Source organism: Paralichthys olivaceus, chromosome 13 (genome assembly GCF_024713975.1).
Source record: "Paralichthys olivaceus isolate ysfri-2021 chromosome 13, ASM2471397v2, whole genome shotgun sequence".
Taxonomy (NCBI): Eukaryota; Metazoa; Chordata; class Actinopteri; order Pleuronectiformes; family Paralichthyidae; genus Paralichthys; species Paralichthys olivaceus.
In genome coordinates, this window is record NC_091105.1 from 19304550 (window position 1) to 19324055 (window position 19506).

General features: G+C 39.8%; 1 protein-coding gene across 5 annotated transcripts in view; it reads left to right on the forward strand.

Annotated features, from left to right (window-relative positions):
* The window catches only part of grik2 (glutamate receptor, ionotropic, kainate 2), a 214171-nt gene that overhangs the window by 150857 nt on the left and 43808 nt on the right, over window positions 1-19506 (forward strand). For all 5 annotated transcript variants that reach the window (XM_020091417.2, XM_069537204.1, XM_069537206.1 and 2 more), the window contains exons 11-14: window positions 3736-3942; window positions 6610-6833; window positions 13285-13403; window positions 18416-18633. In XM_020091417.2, the coding sequence (XP_019946976.2) occupies window positions 3736-3942; window positions 6610-6833; window positions 13285-13403; window positions 18416-18633 (768 nt within the window). The remainder of the gene's footprint in view (window positions 1-3735; window positions 3943-6609; window positions 6834-13284; window positions 13404-18415; window positions 18634-19506) is intronic.

Genomic DNA, 19506 nt, shown 5'->3' on the forward strand with positions numbered 1-19506 from the left:
CTCAATATTAATCAATCATAGCTTTTAATGCTACAGTCTGAGCCTGTTGCTGCTTTGTTGGACATTGGTCATCCATACATTCAAAATTATTTGGCTGTCAGAAATGTATTTATCTGAATGTTAAATATTACTATTAAAAAATAGTATTTAAATAAATTGATATTTATTTTAAAGTTACTTAGGGGCACCACCTTCAAAGGAAGGTAAACGAGGCAAGTATCAGTCTGGAACTCTGATTAATAATTAATGTAATAACTACAATTAAAATCACCACATCTAGTTAACAAAGATAGAAGGATTAGTGCGACGTTAATAAAAAGACATGCATGTATATTTAGAAACAATCTATTTAAAGAGACTGACCAATCACAGTAATCATGGTAGCCACATTCACATATGAAGTGTGCTGGCTACCATATATACTTCAAACTAAAAATATAACAATTGCATGTAAATTCAATATATGTTTCATATAATGTAAATAGTCATGAATTCAATAAAGCATAATAGGGTTTAGAACTATGATCTGTGAGACAAATGTAGATGTTCAACACACGATAACTGAAGTCTTGAGGAAATAGCAATCATGAACAATATTCAAAATCATATCCTATTTGAAAGTGGAACGATAAAACACCTTTGAAATGACTTCTACTTCCTCCTGTTAGACTACAATCTTGGTGGCATCAGTCAGAGCCTTCTGCACACAGCAATAAATGACCATGGAAAAGTAAACATGTGGCAGACTCATCTTTATTGAAGCACACTTTCTGTAACCATGGCAACGGGAAGACAGAAAAACACTGCTGTCACCTTGGATTGATAAATGTGGCAATGAATGTGTGAAAAATAAAAAATTGTACAATACACATCCACGTAATCTGGATGACACATCTGTGTGTTGTTCTTGTCAATGGTTGCTGGTTTGGGATTACATGTATTTCAGTGGTAATCAGGTTTAAACACCATCATTAGGGAGGTACTGTACATGTACTTGGCACTTTTATTTGCCTTAACCTACAAACCTGTTGTAACACATACCTACTTACAAATTAAATGTAAAATACAGTATAGGGTAACTACAGATTTTGTTGATTTTGAAGTAGATTAAATATGAGCCCTGTTCAAGTGGTTACTGTGACTTATTTCAGGAACTTGAAAACATAATAAACGGTAATTGAAGCATTTGTAAAAGCAATACTTTGTGCTCCCCTTTGTCAGATATCACATCTTTTTGTCTTTCTATCCCTGACTTGATTTCACCCCACTCTTCCTCACCGATCACTTTAAGTTTTGAGATATCTTAAGCTGACTTGCATGCACAGCATGTTCAGGATCTGCGCACAGATTTTCAATGCTGTTAAAGTCAGGGGACTGTTCCAGGCTCTCTAAAAATAGTTCATGATGGAGGTTAAGGTCTGCTTTAGGTCATTGTCTTGTTATATAAGAAGCCAGTCACTTCTACAGTGTCTTGATTGACAATATGCTGTCAACATGCAGGACATGAAGTTAAATCCTTTCTTCTCTCTCTCTCTGCAATGTTTCCTGATTCACTGGCTTTTACACATACCTCAACATACACCAAAAACATGTTTTGACCCTTTGCTTAATCGTCAGAAAGTTGTTCTCTAACTCAAATGCTGCTCCTACAACTGCTACAACATGCCCCAATTATATTGCACGATTGCATTTGAGACAGTCTTGTTGGTAATTTCTTGTTTGCTGCACAGAGTTTACTTGTTTTCACCTCAAACTTTTAGATACCACGGCACTAGTTTGTTTTTGTGTCGACTGTAAATGTTGACATTGTAGGTGCTCTGGTATTGATCTGTATGTGGGCACTGCTTTCTGCTCTTTCATCAACATTACATCAGTTTCCTTGCTCTCCTGCAGCTGCTGAGATATATGAGCTACAGTAGATATAACGTGCTGAGCTGTGTCAGCAATGATTACCTTGATGGTTGCAGTGAGTTTAAAATGGGAGCATAGCTGCTTCTTCTGGCTGATTGCATTTGTATTTTAGAGAGGAGGAAAATTTAGAAATAATGACGAAGGCAACTCCCAATTATACTAACGAACATAGTTTGGGGAAGTTAGTGGAAAATCTTTGCAGTGATATAACTGACAGAAATTACTTAGGAAATCCAGTTTGCATTTCCAGACATTGAACAGAACTGCTCTGTCAATGTCATCCATGCTAGCCTTGTGTTAATACAGCTACCTTAACTCTCCACTGCAAAACAGGGAGTATTTTTAGAAACTGGATGAGTAACAAAATCATCTGATAAGATTAAGAGACTATTAATTTAATTCAGAAAATGATTATTTATATCTAGCAGCACAAAATATAGCTACGTGGAATTAGTTTTGCTTACTTTTCTTAAACCAACAATAGATTCACTGCAGCCTGTGTATGCAACTATATTATCGATACTAAATACTACTGAATAGAATTAATAGTGATAGTGATAACATAATGAAGCAAATTGAAATGCATGTACAATATAAGTCCATGGTGATATATGTTAAAACAAATGAAGACCCTGCAAGGTTTATGCAAACCATGTATTGCACACACACAAACCGCTGCATTGCTAGGCAACAAAGTACACGCAGTCAGTGAGTATGTTGTTGAGATCACCTGTCTGAACGTTATGCTGCAAGCTTTCACCCCATGAAATATTCCAGTCTGCTACAGGCTAAACTCCTCTCTTCATCCATTCTCAGGAGACACAATCGCAACAGAAATGATCAAAAACACTGTGGTTGTAAATTAAAATGAAATATATTACAACCGTTCTGTTTTTGCTCGATTATCTTAACATTATCATTACCTCAACATCTGTTTACTAAAAAGCATGCTGTTTGTTTGGCCTGACACTACAAGAGAAACCAAACCCATTGTGTGTGTTTTTGTTTTTTTGTTGTTCTTTCCAATGCTATGATGTTATTCTTGCATACTATTAAAACACCATCCAGTGAAATGTAAGAGCTGGTAACAATCTTTTAATGGATTTTTTTGTTTCAGTCATGGCACATTTATATGATAAACAACACCTGCTTGATGATACATTTTTGGATTTATTTGTCTGAAAGAGACAAAGGAGTTGTTGAAATGAGAGACGTGCAGTGAGCGTCTAAAGCTAACAAGGACAGATGGTGCATGAAGGAAAAGGTAAAGAGGGGAGGAAGCAGGAGGAAGTGGAAACATGCAGTGAAGTGTGGAGGGCAGGAGGAAGGAAATGGCGCAGGAGATGCTCAGTGGGCGGGAGGGAGAAGGAAACAGTATGAAAGAAGACATTAGTAATCTCCCCAGCTGTTTGTGTTAACAGAGCGGATGTGCTGGCTCTTGCTCTCTCTTTTTGGGTCCGTCTATCAGTGTCTGTTATCTTATTGACAAAGCATGTGATGTCCTGAAAGCTGGGCCTGGGCATGGGGCCAGCCTGCTGAGCCTAAGAGGAGCACAGAGTCATTGATATGGGGGATTATCTCTTATTATGGTCATGCTTCACTTTGCACCCACCCTACCTTGCATCACAGGACCGAGACTTCTGGCAAGCACACAAACACAGCAGCTTTACACATGCTTTACTAAACAGGCCAGTGTGTGTTGGGCTCCGCGGCTCAAAAGCCTATCTCACACATCAGACACCCCCTCAGATAGGGCCTTATCAGAAGGTATAAGATGCCGAGTGCTGTGGAGACTCATCCCTTCTCCACTATTTCACCTGACAGGAGGAGCCATATGTGATGTTCAAGAAGTCTGACAAGCCGCTGTACGGGAATGACCGCTTCGAGGGCTTCTGTATAGACCTGCTGAGGGAGCTGGCCAACATCCTTGGCTTCACTTACGAGATTCGTCTGGTGGAAGATGGGAAATATGGCGCCCAGGATGAGAACACAGGCCAGTGGAACGGGATGGTGAAGGAGCTAATGGACCACGTGAGTCTCTAACATGATTATTAAAGATGGTGCATGTATGTTGTATCATTAAATGTATACTCTTAAACTTCCATCCCAGTTAATAGAATTAATAACCAGTTTCCCAAATTCCATATTAAATACTAAACTACGGCAATATTAATGCAGTACATTTACATTGAACAGTAGGAAAACTAAGAATACTCCAGAAGATCCATATACAGATTGAAAACCACTTGATCTTTGTTTGTGCTGTCAACGATTGCCACACAAAGGAAATGCAAGATGTGCTCACAGCTGTAATGTAATTTAGGGAAAATTGCAAATGGCAGAGAGACAGCTATCTAAAGATCTGAGAGAACCAAACATATTATCTTGAGAGTGTTTCAACTTCTTGCCAAACTTTTCTGCAACAGAAGATCAAAAACAAACAACAAATGTTCCTGTTCTGTCTTCGTCATCACATTTTGTACATTAGGACAGTTTGTTGTAGTGCAGAAGCAATTACTTGTTACAAGTATGAAATGTATTTTTTTTTCTTTTGGTACTAAATTCATGACTTGTTTAAACTGTGTAAACTGCCATTTTAACATCACATACCATATATGGTTAAAAATGAAGAATGTGGAGGATTATTAAACTGAGACACACGGCGAGGAAAAGAGAAGGAGAAAAAAACATCTAGCACCATTTGAGAGTACAGTGATGCGAGTCGAGCATACTTTCTGTTGTGAGTTGTTTCCCCTACAGAGCTTATTAAAACACACACACACACACCCAAGCTAACATCTATCTGCTCACAGTGTAGATCATTACACCCGACAAAGTCCCAGTTAGGATAAACTGCATGGGCAGAAAAATAGCAGCTGCTGCACACCCAATAGTCAATATCTGACCCCATTAGAAGCAGCACCCACTAGGGGTCAAGACTTGTCTTCTGCTTCTGCTCTTGATCAGTGCTGTGATTGGCTGCTGTGACAGTCTTTTTATGGGTCAGGGGCCAAATCCCCTGCGAGATGATGTTCAGCACAGGTTTGTCCCCAATTGTTTGGACAGGCTTGACTTAGATGGATGGTTATTGCAGTCGACAAGGCCTCAGAAGACCAGGGAGTGTGGACTCAGAAAAGAAGTTCAGTTGAGGGGGAAATGCTGAACTGTTCTGAACAAGTTGGAAACATCCTGTCAAAGGAATTTAACAAAGTGATTTGTTCTGTGTGATGCTCAGAGCAAAGCAACACATTTTGATGTATCTACACTGTGTAGCGTTGTGTTAGAGTCATCTGAACAGATTCAGCGAGGCCTGATATCAGCAGGACTTCTCATGTATCACAGCTGTGAGAAATGAGCTCAGTCAACTCATCCTTGACTGATATATGGCAACCCTCATTAGACAAAAAGGATACATCTTTGACAAATTAACGTCTTGGCCTTGCTGTGAATGTTTAGCATTTATAATCACAGTGCAGCCTGAAATGTAGTAACTGTCAAAAGCACAATGCACTTTCCACCTCAGATATGAAGACAGGACTTTTCTGGACAGAGTGTACATACACGTCCCCTCTCTGGATCTCTGAAGCACAGTTTTCACATACAGCTTGTTTTCTTCTCAAACAAAGAATTGTGCTACATTGATAACCATAGAGGGTACAGCACAAACAACTGCCTGCAACATGCAAACAGCTTTCCACTGCAGCATCTTCACCAAACATTTAATCTAACTCCTGACAAAATGTAGCAGTTGTCAAACTTCCATTGTTTTTCACCTGAATAGATCTATAGCTAAATTAAAGTTTTACTCCAGGATCAGGTATCAGCAGTGGTCTCCACCATTTTACTACTGTATCAACTAGACAATATATATTTAGAAAAAACTTTTTGGCAAAAGTTACCATTTGTTTTTTTGAAAAGGGAGATTTTGTGTAAAAGTTGTTCAAGGCACCCCAGCTGAGCCTTGATATAAGTGTATCTCATGTTTATGTAAATGCGTTGGAAAATCAAAAAATATATTAGCACAACTTTAAACTGTTGTCTGAAACATAACCATTTATTACACTACCAAACAGTGCATACAAATAATGCAGTCAGTCTGCCTTTTGCATTTTTCATGCACTTAATCCAACAATGTTCTGGTTTGTTTAATACAATGGAAACACAAGAAAGAGCTTAATATTCAAAAGTTATCTCGAGTTAAAATTAAATTGGCTAGACTGTAGCCGTAATTCAAAATTAATTGTTCTATTGTTGCTCATTTCGTCTTACAGCCCCAAAGTTGTAGATCAGGCAGAATAGTAAATTAAAGGTATGAGGGCTACGTTTTTGTTCTTTTTGTGCTGGTCCACCAAAGCGTTGGCCTTTATGTCTCCATACCTCCCAGCACATTGTATAAAGTATTGTGCTGTGACAGGCTACAGCTGCCAGCCACCCTAACAAAAGCGGAAAGCAGGTAAAGAAAATAAATGATTGCTTTCATCTAGGATCCAGAGAGAAAAAAGGTTTAGTAGCAGTTAAGTAGCAGGAGCATACTTGATGAGTAGAAAGAGAAAGAGGGCTTTAAATTTCTTACTAAGTGGCTTAGGACAGACTCTGTTTTGTGTAAAGACCCTGTTTCCTTAATTTGATGGCCTCTAAATGCTTCCTGTTCGTGACTTATGGCCTATTCCTCTTCTCTTTTATGTTTAATGTTGACAGAGAGCTGATCTGGCAGTGGCTCCCCTCGCCATCACATACGCACGCGAGAAGGTTATTGACTTCTCCAAGCCCTTCATGACGCTGGGTATAAGTATACTGTACCGCAAGCCCAACGGGACCAACCCTGGGGTCTTCTCCTTCCTCAACCCCCTCTCGCCTGATATCTGGATGTATATTCTGCTGGCTTACTTGGGTGTCAGTTGTGTGCTGTTTGTCATAGCCAGGTAACATGTCACTCGCAGCGATCACAGCTTCACACACAGTAAGACACATGCTTAGCGGCCATTGCTCAGCCTTGCCCATCTGACTAACAACAGGCTAAACTCTGTAATAACAGGATCTGCATCCTGAACCACTCTGCGACAGTGTTAACATGAATGAGTTGTCATGTACTAAAGCTCAGACTTAACGTCATTGCCTTTAAATATGTTTAACCACAAAGGATAAGGTGGATATTTTCTAACATCAGGTATTGATGGAGAATCAATATATGCTTGTAGAGTATCTTGATTCCATCTTGGTATGGCTGCTTGGTCCTCCTGGCCTGCTTCTACTCAGATTGGTATCAGTAGACATGCAGACATACACAGGAACACAGAGCTTAGAGAAGTTGTAGACCTATCAGCCGTTTCCAGGGTGGTGTGTATGTGTCAGAGAGAGTGGCAGAAAGGTTGTGCGCTCATTGGGATATGTGTATGAAAGTATACGTGTGGGATGTGTCGAGCTCGATGTGACCGGCTGCTGCCCCTCTTTCACCTTTCCCTCGCTGTCCCCAGTGTCTCAGAGTTCATGCTGTCTTTCCTTCTCTCTTTTTTTCCCCTTCACCTTGTTTCAAACACAACTGTGACTCAGAAATATGGTTTATCACTTTTTTCCCTGCTTATTTTGGTTTTTATTAAAAGCAAAATCACTGTCATTGAGACACCTCACCAGATACAACATGCTGCATGAAAAGGCAAATCCCTTTTGCTGAGGATGACAATATTATCTCCAGTCTTTCTCATGGCTAACCTTCTCTTGTTCATAACAGCTGAGATTCCATGAAGATGCTTCTGTCCAGACGGCGCTGAGTTGAGCTTTCAAAGCATCAAGAACTGTTGGCAACTGATGTCAACTGTGATGCACCGTTCCCTGAGAACCTTTCCCTTAAACCTTATTTTCTGCAGTTGCTTTGGATTCTTTTGTCTCTCTTGACCGGCTGCACCAAGTGCAGCTATGGCCTGCAATTCCAGGTCTCCCACTGCAGTTAATCAGTGCCACCAAAGTTCAAACGACATTGAACTTGTTCAAAAGAAACCAAAACCAATGGAGGCAGTGCTGCAGAGTTTAAATCCACTGATCCAATCATGCTAGTACAACTCCAAATGACTTTTAGCACTCAATAAATCCTCAGATCTGTTCACTAACGGTGTTTCATTTGGAAATAAGATTGTTCAGAAACATGGAGACATAAAAAGTGATTGAATTGCACAGTGTAAAAGGAATATGTTAATTTGGTAAGATGCCATCATTCTATGAAGGGTTAGGGCAGTAAGGGTAGAGTATAGATCTATGGTAAAAATCTAGGGGCTCATGCTTTAACTGCCTCTTATTTTGATGTTTGTTAGCACTGAGACTAAATGTGACCTTAACTAACACTACTGTCAGAAAACCTTGCACGGATGGGCAGGTGTACAATTAGCTCAGTCCATTGTTATTTACTTCTTTGTAAGACTACTCCACAGTTTGGTCTGTGATGCAGCCGACATCAAGAATGCTTTGGCTTGTGAAATGATACAATGTTTGCACCGGTTGTCTCTTCCTTTAGCGTCTTTGCTCAGACAAATCCCTTCAGTTGATGAATCCAGGCCAATCGTTTTTGAAGGCTCGCCCACTTGATCTAGTGGCTCTTTGCTTTTGGTGGCTGTTTGAAGCATGGTGAAGGAAAAGAAAGAGAAAGGAAGGTTTGTGTTGACTCTAAAACTTTTGGGAGACTTCGGCTGGTTTGCAGCCGTGACCCACCAGTTTTATCGTTAACGCATGTGTTTTCCGATTGTTACTGGCGATATGATCACGTAAGAGTATAAAAAGCGGCAACTGTCATCTAAGTTGGCTCAGAATATGCACCTATCTGTATTTAATATCACAATAAGCAAGTGTTTTGGTAAGTGTATAAGTGTCCCCCTCACTCTATTCCTTTTTTTTCTCCTGTATACACAAATGCATGCTGGGCTACAGTTGCATGTTTACTGCTGTAGAGTGTAGCACACAACGGTCTCATAAAATTTCATGAAATGAGAGTTGAGTGTTCTAATATTCAGTTTATATATTGTCAACAGATAATCTGGAGGTAATGTCCTGTCTAAAAAAAGGAGCCTATGCAGTGACACTATTACATTATAATATGTCAAATATCTTTTTACTTCTTACCCACTAATATTTTCCAAGACCAGGAAGGTGAATGGAATTTAGTATGTTATGTTTACCACAGAAATTTAAGAGGCCAAAATCTACTAGAAACAGCAAGCACTTGACGCTACTTAATCCACAGACCATTATCACGACAACTTTTACAGAAATGACTATCTACACATTCTATGGAAAATCATAGTCTGCATGGGGGATCTGCAGGGATAAACGAGAAAACCGGCTCTAAAATAAAGTTACCATGGGGTTAGGTGAATGATGTTTCATAACTAATCTTGACCAGCTTTGTTGTCTTAACCTGGATTGCTAGCTATAGTTCACAGTCTGCACAATAGTTAAGACAACAACATTTACTAACCCTTAACCCCACCCTCCTAAAGTCTCATTGCACACAGAGAAAAACAAAAATTCAGAGACTCTGACCGACACACTACCTTTGCTCCCGACAAACACAGGTCATTATTCACATGGCTATAATGGTGCGTTCACACCAAACACAATACAATTTGTTTATGAAATGGGAACACATAAAGAGTCAGATGCAAATGTCTCGTCTTTCGCCCTGAGTGACACGGATGTCATAAAATGATTGGCTCAACACTGTAGATGCAAACTTCGTTCCCGTTGCAGTGGACACAAATTTCACATTTATTGCTAAGTTTAAATATTTGAAATCTGCATGATGCAATGTCACGAAAGGAAATCAGCACTGAGAATGAAAGTCACTGGACTCTAGAGCTAGAGGGTGATCAAACCAGCCGCTGGTCAGGTAGGGCTGGTAACAGTCATCCAGACAAAGGTCCTGGAGAAATTCCCCGGGCTGTGTGCTCTTCCAGGTGGTCTTGTGGACCCACACACAACGGTGCTGGTTTTCCCCAGCATTTCCACAACATATTTCCACTAATGTAATACAGCAATTGTAGTAATTTTAGCCTCCTCTGCTATACAACACAGCAACTGTAGTCACTGCAGTCAGTTTTCCCCCTTTTGTTGCTGGTTGTGTTTATTAACACAAATGATCCCGCAATGTGAGAATTTGTGTCATGTTTGGTGAGAACGCAGCATATGAGCTTATAAATAATAAGATAAATGTCAACATTAATTTGGTTGTTTACAGGATAAATAAGCTGATAATTTGTCCCGGGACAATCTTCTTCTTCGTCTATACATCCAGATTTATTTCAGATTCATAAAAAGCCTTGTGTGTCCTGCTTCCTCTACTTAATCCTTCCATGGTGGAAGAGGAAGTGTATTACTCTTCCTTTCTGTTCGCACATGTAAGAACTCACACTCATTTCCCAAAGAGTTTGTGAGAGCAAACTGTTCAATTTGAAAGACAACACCTACAATACTACAAGGATTAGCTCCACTGTGTATTTATATTTATACTTGTATATTTGTATATATGCTTGTGTATATATACAAATATATGAACGTATATGTGTGTGTGTGTGTGGACATTACACATTATATCTATGTATGCTTTATTTATGTATGGTGTGTGTGTGCCGTACAGTGTGGCTGACTGTTTGCAGGAGTGAGAAACTGACAGTGACTGAGTACGAGCACTGACACACACAACCTTAGAGTCAGGGCCGCTTCGTCTTCCATGTGTCGGCCAATTCCACAGATGATTACTCTGCTGCACTGATATGTCCAGTTACTGATGTTAATGTTGCCTTTATGTTCCCTCTGATGACAACATACAGCAGTGCTGCTTCTATCGCAAGTGATGAAATCATTGAAAATCGGTCCGTATAGTGCATCACGCCTCTAGAGAATCAGTTTTTCTACACCATCTCCATATTGTCAGTTTCAATTTGACAAGTGAGAATCAGAGACCGTATTTGATCAGAGGGATTCTGCGTAATATCTATTGTAATTTCTAAATAATTAGGACTCATGATATAGACATCTTATTCTTGCCTGTCTTACTCAAAATTTGAATATTAAAATACATGCAAAACCTCACATTAAAGTTTAATCTGTCTGTCGTCAGTTTGAAATGAAAAACCCTTTAGCGTGTGCTCATATTAAAGGCCCAGCCCTCATCACGTAGTTGAAATTCTCTTGTGAATTCCATGCAGCCCCCCGAATGGGATGCTGTTGATATGTACGTATAAGCACATCAGGGATATTTTTCAAAAGAACGTTAATACTTTAAAATCAACAAATCATTAGGCTTTTGATACTGGCCAAACCAGAGCTGTTGTACGCAGTAGTTTAACTTTAGTTCATGTTCCCTTTTTCAATTACTCATACAACCCATTATTTAGCCTGTACTTTTCATTATTGTCGAACATTTTCCAAGTGCTTTTAAAATAGGTTTGCCTGTCAACCCGACTGCAACATGCAACAATGGTCATCAGAAGTATACTGATTGCACACTGCAGGATTTTTTACATCATTTTTGAAATGTTCGTACAGGGTCAGTCATCCTGTCACACAGCAACAGGGCTATTTTGACCCTGTTGATTCATCCGTCCTGCCATTGGCGATTTCAGGTGAATGGCGCTGGATTATTCTGCAGGTTGACCCTGCCCTTGTAGAAAGATTAAATAAAAAAAAACTCACATTGTTTCTGCACCACTGGTGAAATCCTTGCTTTTTTTGTCCACACTTATCTCTGCGCTGACCTTGCTCAAAGTTTCTGCCTCTGGAGCACAGATGACCTGAGATAATGTAAGGGCAGTGTAATTGGATCAAAATGACAGCAAACAGACCAAGCACAGTGCTATAGTGAGAGACAGGTTAAGCTGTGCTGTCTGCTGTAAACGCCACTGGTTCAGTGTTCCCTTAACATCCACCCACTCCCATGATCCAGCACGGCTCTGATGGCAACTTTGCTCATCCATGTTCATGGTAAGCTGTAATTGGCTTTTCGTGACACGATCGGGGGGAAATGTATTCAGAGACCTCTGTGCAAGGGATTGGGTCACATAGTCACACCCGCCACGGCGAGGCGGCAGTTCAGTTGAACTCAATTTGGCACTGCAAATTGACAAGCAAGCAAATCTGGGGCAAATTGAGTGAGCAGATGGATTGATTTAAGGCCAAGGATTCTTTTAAAGCAGAAATCAGGGGACATTCAGAGGTCCTTGAGCTACACACACAATATCCTCCTGAGTACTGTAGGGGTGATAAAGGAACCCCACTAACCACATTATAATGGCAAAGCCCATTAGTCAATGACAAGGTACAGTTATGATGCTGTCATTTTATCGATACAGCCATACATCTTCATATGGAGTCATGTATCATCTTATGCAATGCAGTGCGTCTGTATTTTACCCAGAGGACAATAGATGAAAATCTTGAAATGCAGAGGCATAGCAGCTTCATTGGTATTATCCTCCATGCAGATGTTACATCCACTCAAGGTGATCATTCGTGACTTCCAGGCACAGTAAAAAGACCCACACTGGGACGAGTCCTATATTATGCATTTCAATTTGATTAGTCAAACCGTGGTGTCTGTTAAACAGCTTGAGTCAAGATAGGGCCCCGGTTCCCCCCCTCTACTCGAGCACAAACCAAATCAGGTCAGGATGCTTAATTGTAGACCAATCAACCTTTACTAATGTAATGTCACTTTTATTTAACATGAATAAATGAAAAATCTCTCTGCTTGAGGAGTGCATCGAGTGCGGGGGAGTGCCGAGGCTGGCGTGGGCATGATGGGAATGAGCCGTTTGATCTGCTGAATATTAATGCTTCTCCAAGATTATAGGGATTATTAGTTTCCTTTCTCGTCTGACAATGGAGTTATTTTCAGACACCATCGATTAAATTACTGAGGGAACTGCCTTTGATATGAGCACACCCACATGAGGAGCCACTTTTGGAATATGAGTGGCATTCATTTGAGCCAACTCCCCACCTATTGCATGTTATTCAAATTGAACAATACACAAGAGATATTTAAATCAGTATCATTCTTGAGGTTTTATTTTGACATACAGGATTCTCAGTAAAATAAAATAATGATCAGCATTTGAAAGTAATTAAATAAATGTCTTATTTTTACATTCAACAGCATAGCATTGTGTATGAACACAAAGGGAAAGCAAGGATCATTGGTTATTACTGTATTATTGTTCTCAGGCTAGATTTGCAGTGTGTCATCTCTGGACATGACTAACTTAACTGTGTTTTCTCTCCCCTGTCTCCCCAGGTAGGACGACCACCCTTGGTCTCTTTAATTGTTGTGTGTCCATGCAACTACAGTACAATTATACATATTTGTGTGTTCTCTGTTAACTGTCGCAGGTTTAGTCCCTACGAGTGGTATAACCCCCACCCTTGCAACCCTGACTCGGATGTAGTGGAAAACAATTTCACCCTGCTAAATAGTTTCTGGTTCGGAGTTGGAGCTCTCATGCAGCAAGGTAGACGCCTCTGCCTGCCCCCTTTTTCTAGCACAAGTCCCACTTTTTGCTGGGGGTCAACCTTGCCCTTTGACCAGGCCCATGACCATGCATGGGGGCCTCTGTGCATGTAGCTAGATGCTTCACTGGTAGTATCCAGCAGGATGGACTGAGTGGGATTTGAGTGATGTGATCAGTGAATGAGGATGGTGCATGTTTCCCTAACTCCTCCCTACCCTCCCCTCGCCCTTTCCCCACCCATTCACAGCCATTTGAACAGGTAAGTGTACCCACCCAAAAACCCTGAGATGAATCAGATGGGTGAAATTGAATGAGAATGTGACCTCAGAAGCTTATCCTGCCTGTTTGGTTTTGTTTCCTTCTGCCAAACTAATGCCAAATCTTCTCAACTAGTTGGCATCTTTAGTCTGAAAAATATTTGAAAAAGGGTTCAGTTTGGAAACCTTATATTCTTCACAATGCTTGTCACAATGGCGATATGTTGCATATGTTTTTTTCTGAGCTATTGACAGTAGGCTACAACATATTTATAAGTTGTGGAGATGTTAGGGTTTGGAAAGCATGTCTCCCTGCACTCAGAGCTAACTGCTACAGTCAAAGCTGCTTCAAAGGGTCACTTCACCCTTACACCAGAAGTGATTTCAGTAGAAAATGGCATACAGGACAGTGCAAATATGAAAATGAAAAAGGTTTTTACCTAACATAGTTGACCTGTTGTCTTCTATTGGGTATTTTAGTAGACATTTTCCAGTCATAGTTTGTTTAGGGTTAGGAAACAAAAGTACTTTGTTGTTGGTTTAGGATAGTTAAACATTTAATAGCCTTAACCATGTGTTAGAAAGCCTCTCTGCCATAAATTGTTGTCCATTTGCCTCATTGAGGTGGTCCATGTTTGCCTAAATCCTCAGATGTATCTAAGGCAGATGAAGAATAATACTACAATATTAAAATGATTTATGTTGTCTTTATGACTAGATACCACCAGAGGTAAGTGAGGACAAAACAATTCCTTGGTGAAGTGATCCTCTTGTCCACAGACATCTTAATCTTTCCATGGATTTTATAGCTTATAACTAATCTTTTCTTGGCTGGCTGCATGATATCACTTACTTCTAATGCATGTTTACTAAAATCCACAGATAGCCACAAACTTGTTTTCACATATTTTCATTTATTTGATTCATGAGATGCAAGTATTTAAATGATTTAAGATAAATATGATGCCTGGCTTGACTGTAACCTCACCATCCAAAAAAAACAATACCATTAACATTGAGCATAAAACATCTTATAACTAACAAAAATGTATGTGAATGTTTTTAGCTACCGGATGGTGTAGTGGAGTATTCTTTTTAAATAAAAGCCAACAGGACAGATCTGGAGGGTTGACCAGTTGAGAAGATGTGGCTGAGGGCCAAAAGGCTGAGGGATTAGACTGGAGGAACACACAGTGTCTGCATGGCACCGTGCTGGTCTACACTGTAGAGAGGCTCCCCTGCCCGGTGGCTAGCACCGCCCCCCAGAAAACTGTGGGATGTGCTGTTTGGTCATGACGTTACCTTGGGTACATGACAGTCAGCCCCAACCAGGCTCTGTTTGGGTTCGACTCGCTTCTCTGAGTGGGTCTCTCCTCTTCTTTGTTCTGGTGTCGGAGGTGGAACAGGATAAGGAGCCCAGAGAAACTGGTAACATGTTCCACATTTGTACGAACCTGCATTTGAAAGCTTGTCATGGGACCGACACAGAACAAGCAGAATCCTTGGCTAGTAGCACTGATGAATATGTGATTATGTTCATGTCTGTTTCTTGGATTTTTCTGTTTTGTTTTTGTTTGGATAAATGGACAAAGTAGGTGGCTGGTGGTTAACCTTGGTGACTTTGCTTCTATAGCGGGAGGCTAATAAGAGGTTCAATAAAAAATGTTTTTTCAGGAGCTGGTACCACTGATACAAAAGCCACTGTTTTCATGATAGTAGCGGGGCCAGCCTCAGCTTTTTACCTCTGTGAGATTACCATCACTAGATGTTTCAATAACACAATCACTTATATACTTTTACTTAACCTTGAGTTAATGTCTTTTACAGCTTTTTGTTTACTTTCAAAACCATATTCTCCTCTGCTTATATTTATCCAATTACTTAAGTTTAAAGGGGTCACCTCAGACTCATAATACATAACTCACCATAAAAATAGCTCTATATAGAACAATTGCTACATTAAGGATAAAGGTCCCAGACTAACAGTAAACATATTCATTCAATACATTGATAATAAGTAAGTAATGCATGTAGGCTATCAATATGATGATGAAAATAATCTGACTAATACATTATTAAATAGCATTAAATATGGTTTAATCAAAGGCAATTGCTAACTGAAGCACTTTGATCCTCGACTGATAAAAATCATCCACACGTAAGGTGTTTTATGCACATACACTGCTACCTATGTTTAGATATATCCACATACATCAGAAACATGTTTTTCTGTAACCAGCTCTGAGGGGAATCTTTTCAAAACCTTGTCTTTAAAGTGTTTTGACATTTTTTCTGAGAGTGGTATTATCTTGAATATCTGTTAAGCCATCTGCACAATTTCAAGAAATAGGTCTTTTATGAGCTTGATTAAAAAAACTGTGTGTAATGAACTTTATCTATTTTATTTACATTTGAGCCATTGTTTACCTATCAGCGATAATTCAATGTTTTGCTCAGTTGTGAATTAGGAATTAGCTTTCCTGCAAAATCTGTTTCAGATTAAGAACTATCAATTATAATAAATAATATTTTAGACATTAAACATAATGACTGAAATATCACAGGGACTATGGTTTACAGGTACGTGGGATGAATTAATGGTTTGGTGCTATAAAAAGCCACAGCAGTGCCGAGCAGTTGTGATGACAGTTATGACAGCTGTTCTGGTGCTGTTGGAGACCTTCGATGCAACACAATCCATAAAACTGCACTTCTGCTTTGCCGCTCCACTCACTGACAGGTCTAATGAGCAGTGGAGCAGGCACAAGTACTAATATGCAAATGGTGTTTAAGGGCATTTCTACACCCATGTCTGTCTAGCTGGAAACAGGGCTCTTGCACAATCTGATGAAAACATTGAGTATGCATATTTCAGTCATTATGTGCACACACACACACAGACACACAGTTTTAATGTGAAGCTACAGAGACTTTTTATGCATTTTGATCCCATGTGCTTGTTCCAGATATAGTATTCGGTGCATAAAATGCAGTTTTTCACTGATTGAATATGACTTTGGGAGCAGTAAGCAGAGTTGTCAAAGATGATCTGAGAGATCTGTACAGGTTATCATACATCATCAAATTATACACGCACACACACTTATATATATATATATATACACACAAAATAGTCCCTGCAATTCAATAAGGATTCCGACTAGTTTAGGACTGTGCCACATATCCCACACAGTTTGATAACTTGTCAAGTCTTATGTTGTGGATGAATGCAAAATGCAATACTGTGTTTTTAGTCTTAGTATTATTTATCCCAAACTATCAATGGAGCTTTTTAGCATTCACACATGTAATAATGGCATAGTGACAGTTTATCAGAAACTGCAATGGATGATGAATATATTGATTATGTCTGTCAACAGCATTTTATCAACATATGTAGCATGTTTTAGCCTAAAACTGCATTTTAAAGGAATTCTGATTAAAAGTGTTTATTTCAATTTGCATAGCCTTTGAAAGTCAGCATAGGCATAACAGATTCAGTCAATAATTTAGCTAAATTTACCTATGAAATAATCATTGTTAAACCTAATGTATCCCCTCCTCCATCTTGTTATGTCTTTCCCTGCATGCTCCTTCTACTAGACAGCTCACTCAGGGAACTGTGAGAAGGGAAGAAAGTTTGATTAAAAGTGAGAGTGCTGATAGAGTCTCTCACAAAGGGAGTGGAGCGCAGAGTTCTTAACCTCCTATCTCTCTGACTCTTTGTCAGCCCCTCTGAGTCGATGTACAAAATCCCAGCTTTCAATTGCCTAAGCCGCTTGAGGAGAATAGTCCTGCTATAATCTGGGCCCACCTTCCTTCACCTGAACAACATATGTCACTCTCATTCCACACATGCACATGTGCTCCCACATGCTCGACATACATACTGCATAAAACCTGATTTGAAGGACTGTTGAGCAATTAGCCAGGTTGACAGGTCTGGTCTTTTAGTGACCTGAGGAGTTCAAATTGATGTGATTGATTGAGAACAATGTCACTTCACAAGTAGTTTGATCGGGAATTAATTGCCAGGAAACCTTGTGGTTGTTCCATCTGCCAAAATGCCATAACACCTGCCCAACTGTTTAAGTTGTTCCACTCATTCAGTATTGCTCACTCAACTGATCCACACAGCTCATCTTGCACAATGCCCCCTTGAAGGATGACATTCCATAACAAGTGGTAAATGACAACCTATGACAAGGGACAATAAAGTGCACCACAAGAAAATCAACACAAAAATCAATAATTATAACTCAACTATGAAATAGTCTCTTTAAAAAACTTTAAAATATTTGTTTGGTTTGCAACCAAGACACAAAAAATAAATATTTTTGTTGAACAAGCTAGCATTGGGTTTAGCCATCAGATAGAATAGCTGGCTGAATTTCCTGCCAAGTAGTCACTGTGTCACCAAGCTTCACGATGCACCTGTGTTGTGAAAATGTGCAAATTAATTTTCCTGTGCCATGCACGTGCAGAGTTTTGTCACATTATAAAGACAGACAGTCAGGCAGGCAGTCCAAGGTACACAAGAGGTAATATCACGGATGTAAAATTAATTACCAATCACAAGGTCCAGCCACAAGCCTGCCCACTCTGTCCGATCTGTGTGTCTGTTTCTAAGAGTATGATCCAGGCAGCAGATGGCCTGGCCTAGCTCGGCTTGGCCTGGCCTGGCCTAGGTGCTGCCCCCTCTCCAATCTACTGCTGTACCAGACCTCACCCTCGCCCTCTGCTCCTCTTGTTCAGGATCTGAGCTCATGCCGAAAGCCCTCTCCACAAGAATTGTAGGAGGAATTTGGTGGTTTTTCACGCTCATCATCATCTCCTCCTACACGGCAAACCTGGCTGCCTTCCTCACTGTGGAGAGGATGGAGTCGCCCATCGACTCTGCCGATGACCTGGCCAAGCAGACGAAGATAGAGTATGGGGTTGTAGAGGATGGCGCCACCATGAACTTCTTTAAGGTTAGTTACAGCTGATTATTAGGCCAAATATATATATATATATATATATATATATTTATGTGGGGTTTTGCTGCACTGTATCACTGTGGGATGTACAAGCACGGTTTGTCAAGGCTTCAGTTTGAGATGGTTGTTATTTTGCTGCTACATTAAACATGTTAAAGCTGCATGTTAAACATTAATTAACCACATCTTCATCAACCTCATGCAACCACCAAATTAATAAAACATTACAGGAAAATAAAAGTTAATTTTTTAGTTATTTGTGTTGAATTAAAATAGAACATATTAATTAGTAGCCCACCTTATGTTTGAAGGACTTGGAAGAGACAATTTAAAAAAGAATTGTCCCTGGATCCTTTATTTCCTATATAACAGCAATGCATTTTATTTTGTTTGACCCTTTCAGCATGGAAAAGCCAGGCACTTTTAAATCCCATGCCTATAGTTTAAGATATTTTCTTGGACGTCTACATGTCTAAAGCTAGATTTAAAAGTGGAGCTGGTATGTTTTCTGATCTGCCACCTCTATGATTAAGACTCGACCAGGTTAAATCAAAACCTAAACTACTTCTTCATCTGTTTTTTAACAACTGTATTTGTAAGGAGAGACCAAAATTCTGACTTGCATATAATGCCTGCCTTCCGGCTTGCCAAGCTCGACCTGTTTGCCCTCTTGGTCTGCATCTTCCAGAGGGCTATGTGTTGTCCTTTGGCTTATTCTGACTGTCAACTGTGGAAGCAAAATCATTCCATATTTTGCCATTGACATTTTGCCAAGAGCTCTTGTATTTGCAGCCCTGCCACAATAAAATGCCATTAGAGTACTCAACTGTTTAGTAAAAGGGAAGTGGCTACCACAAATCATGGTAA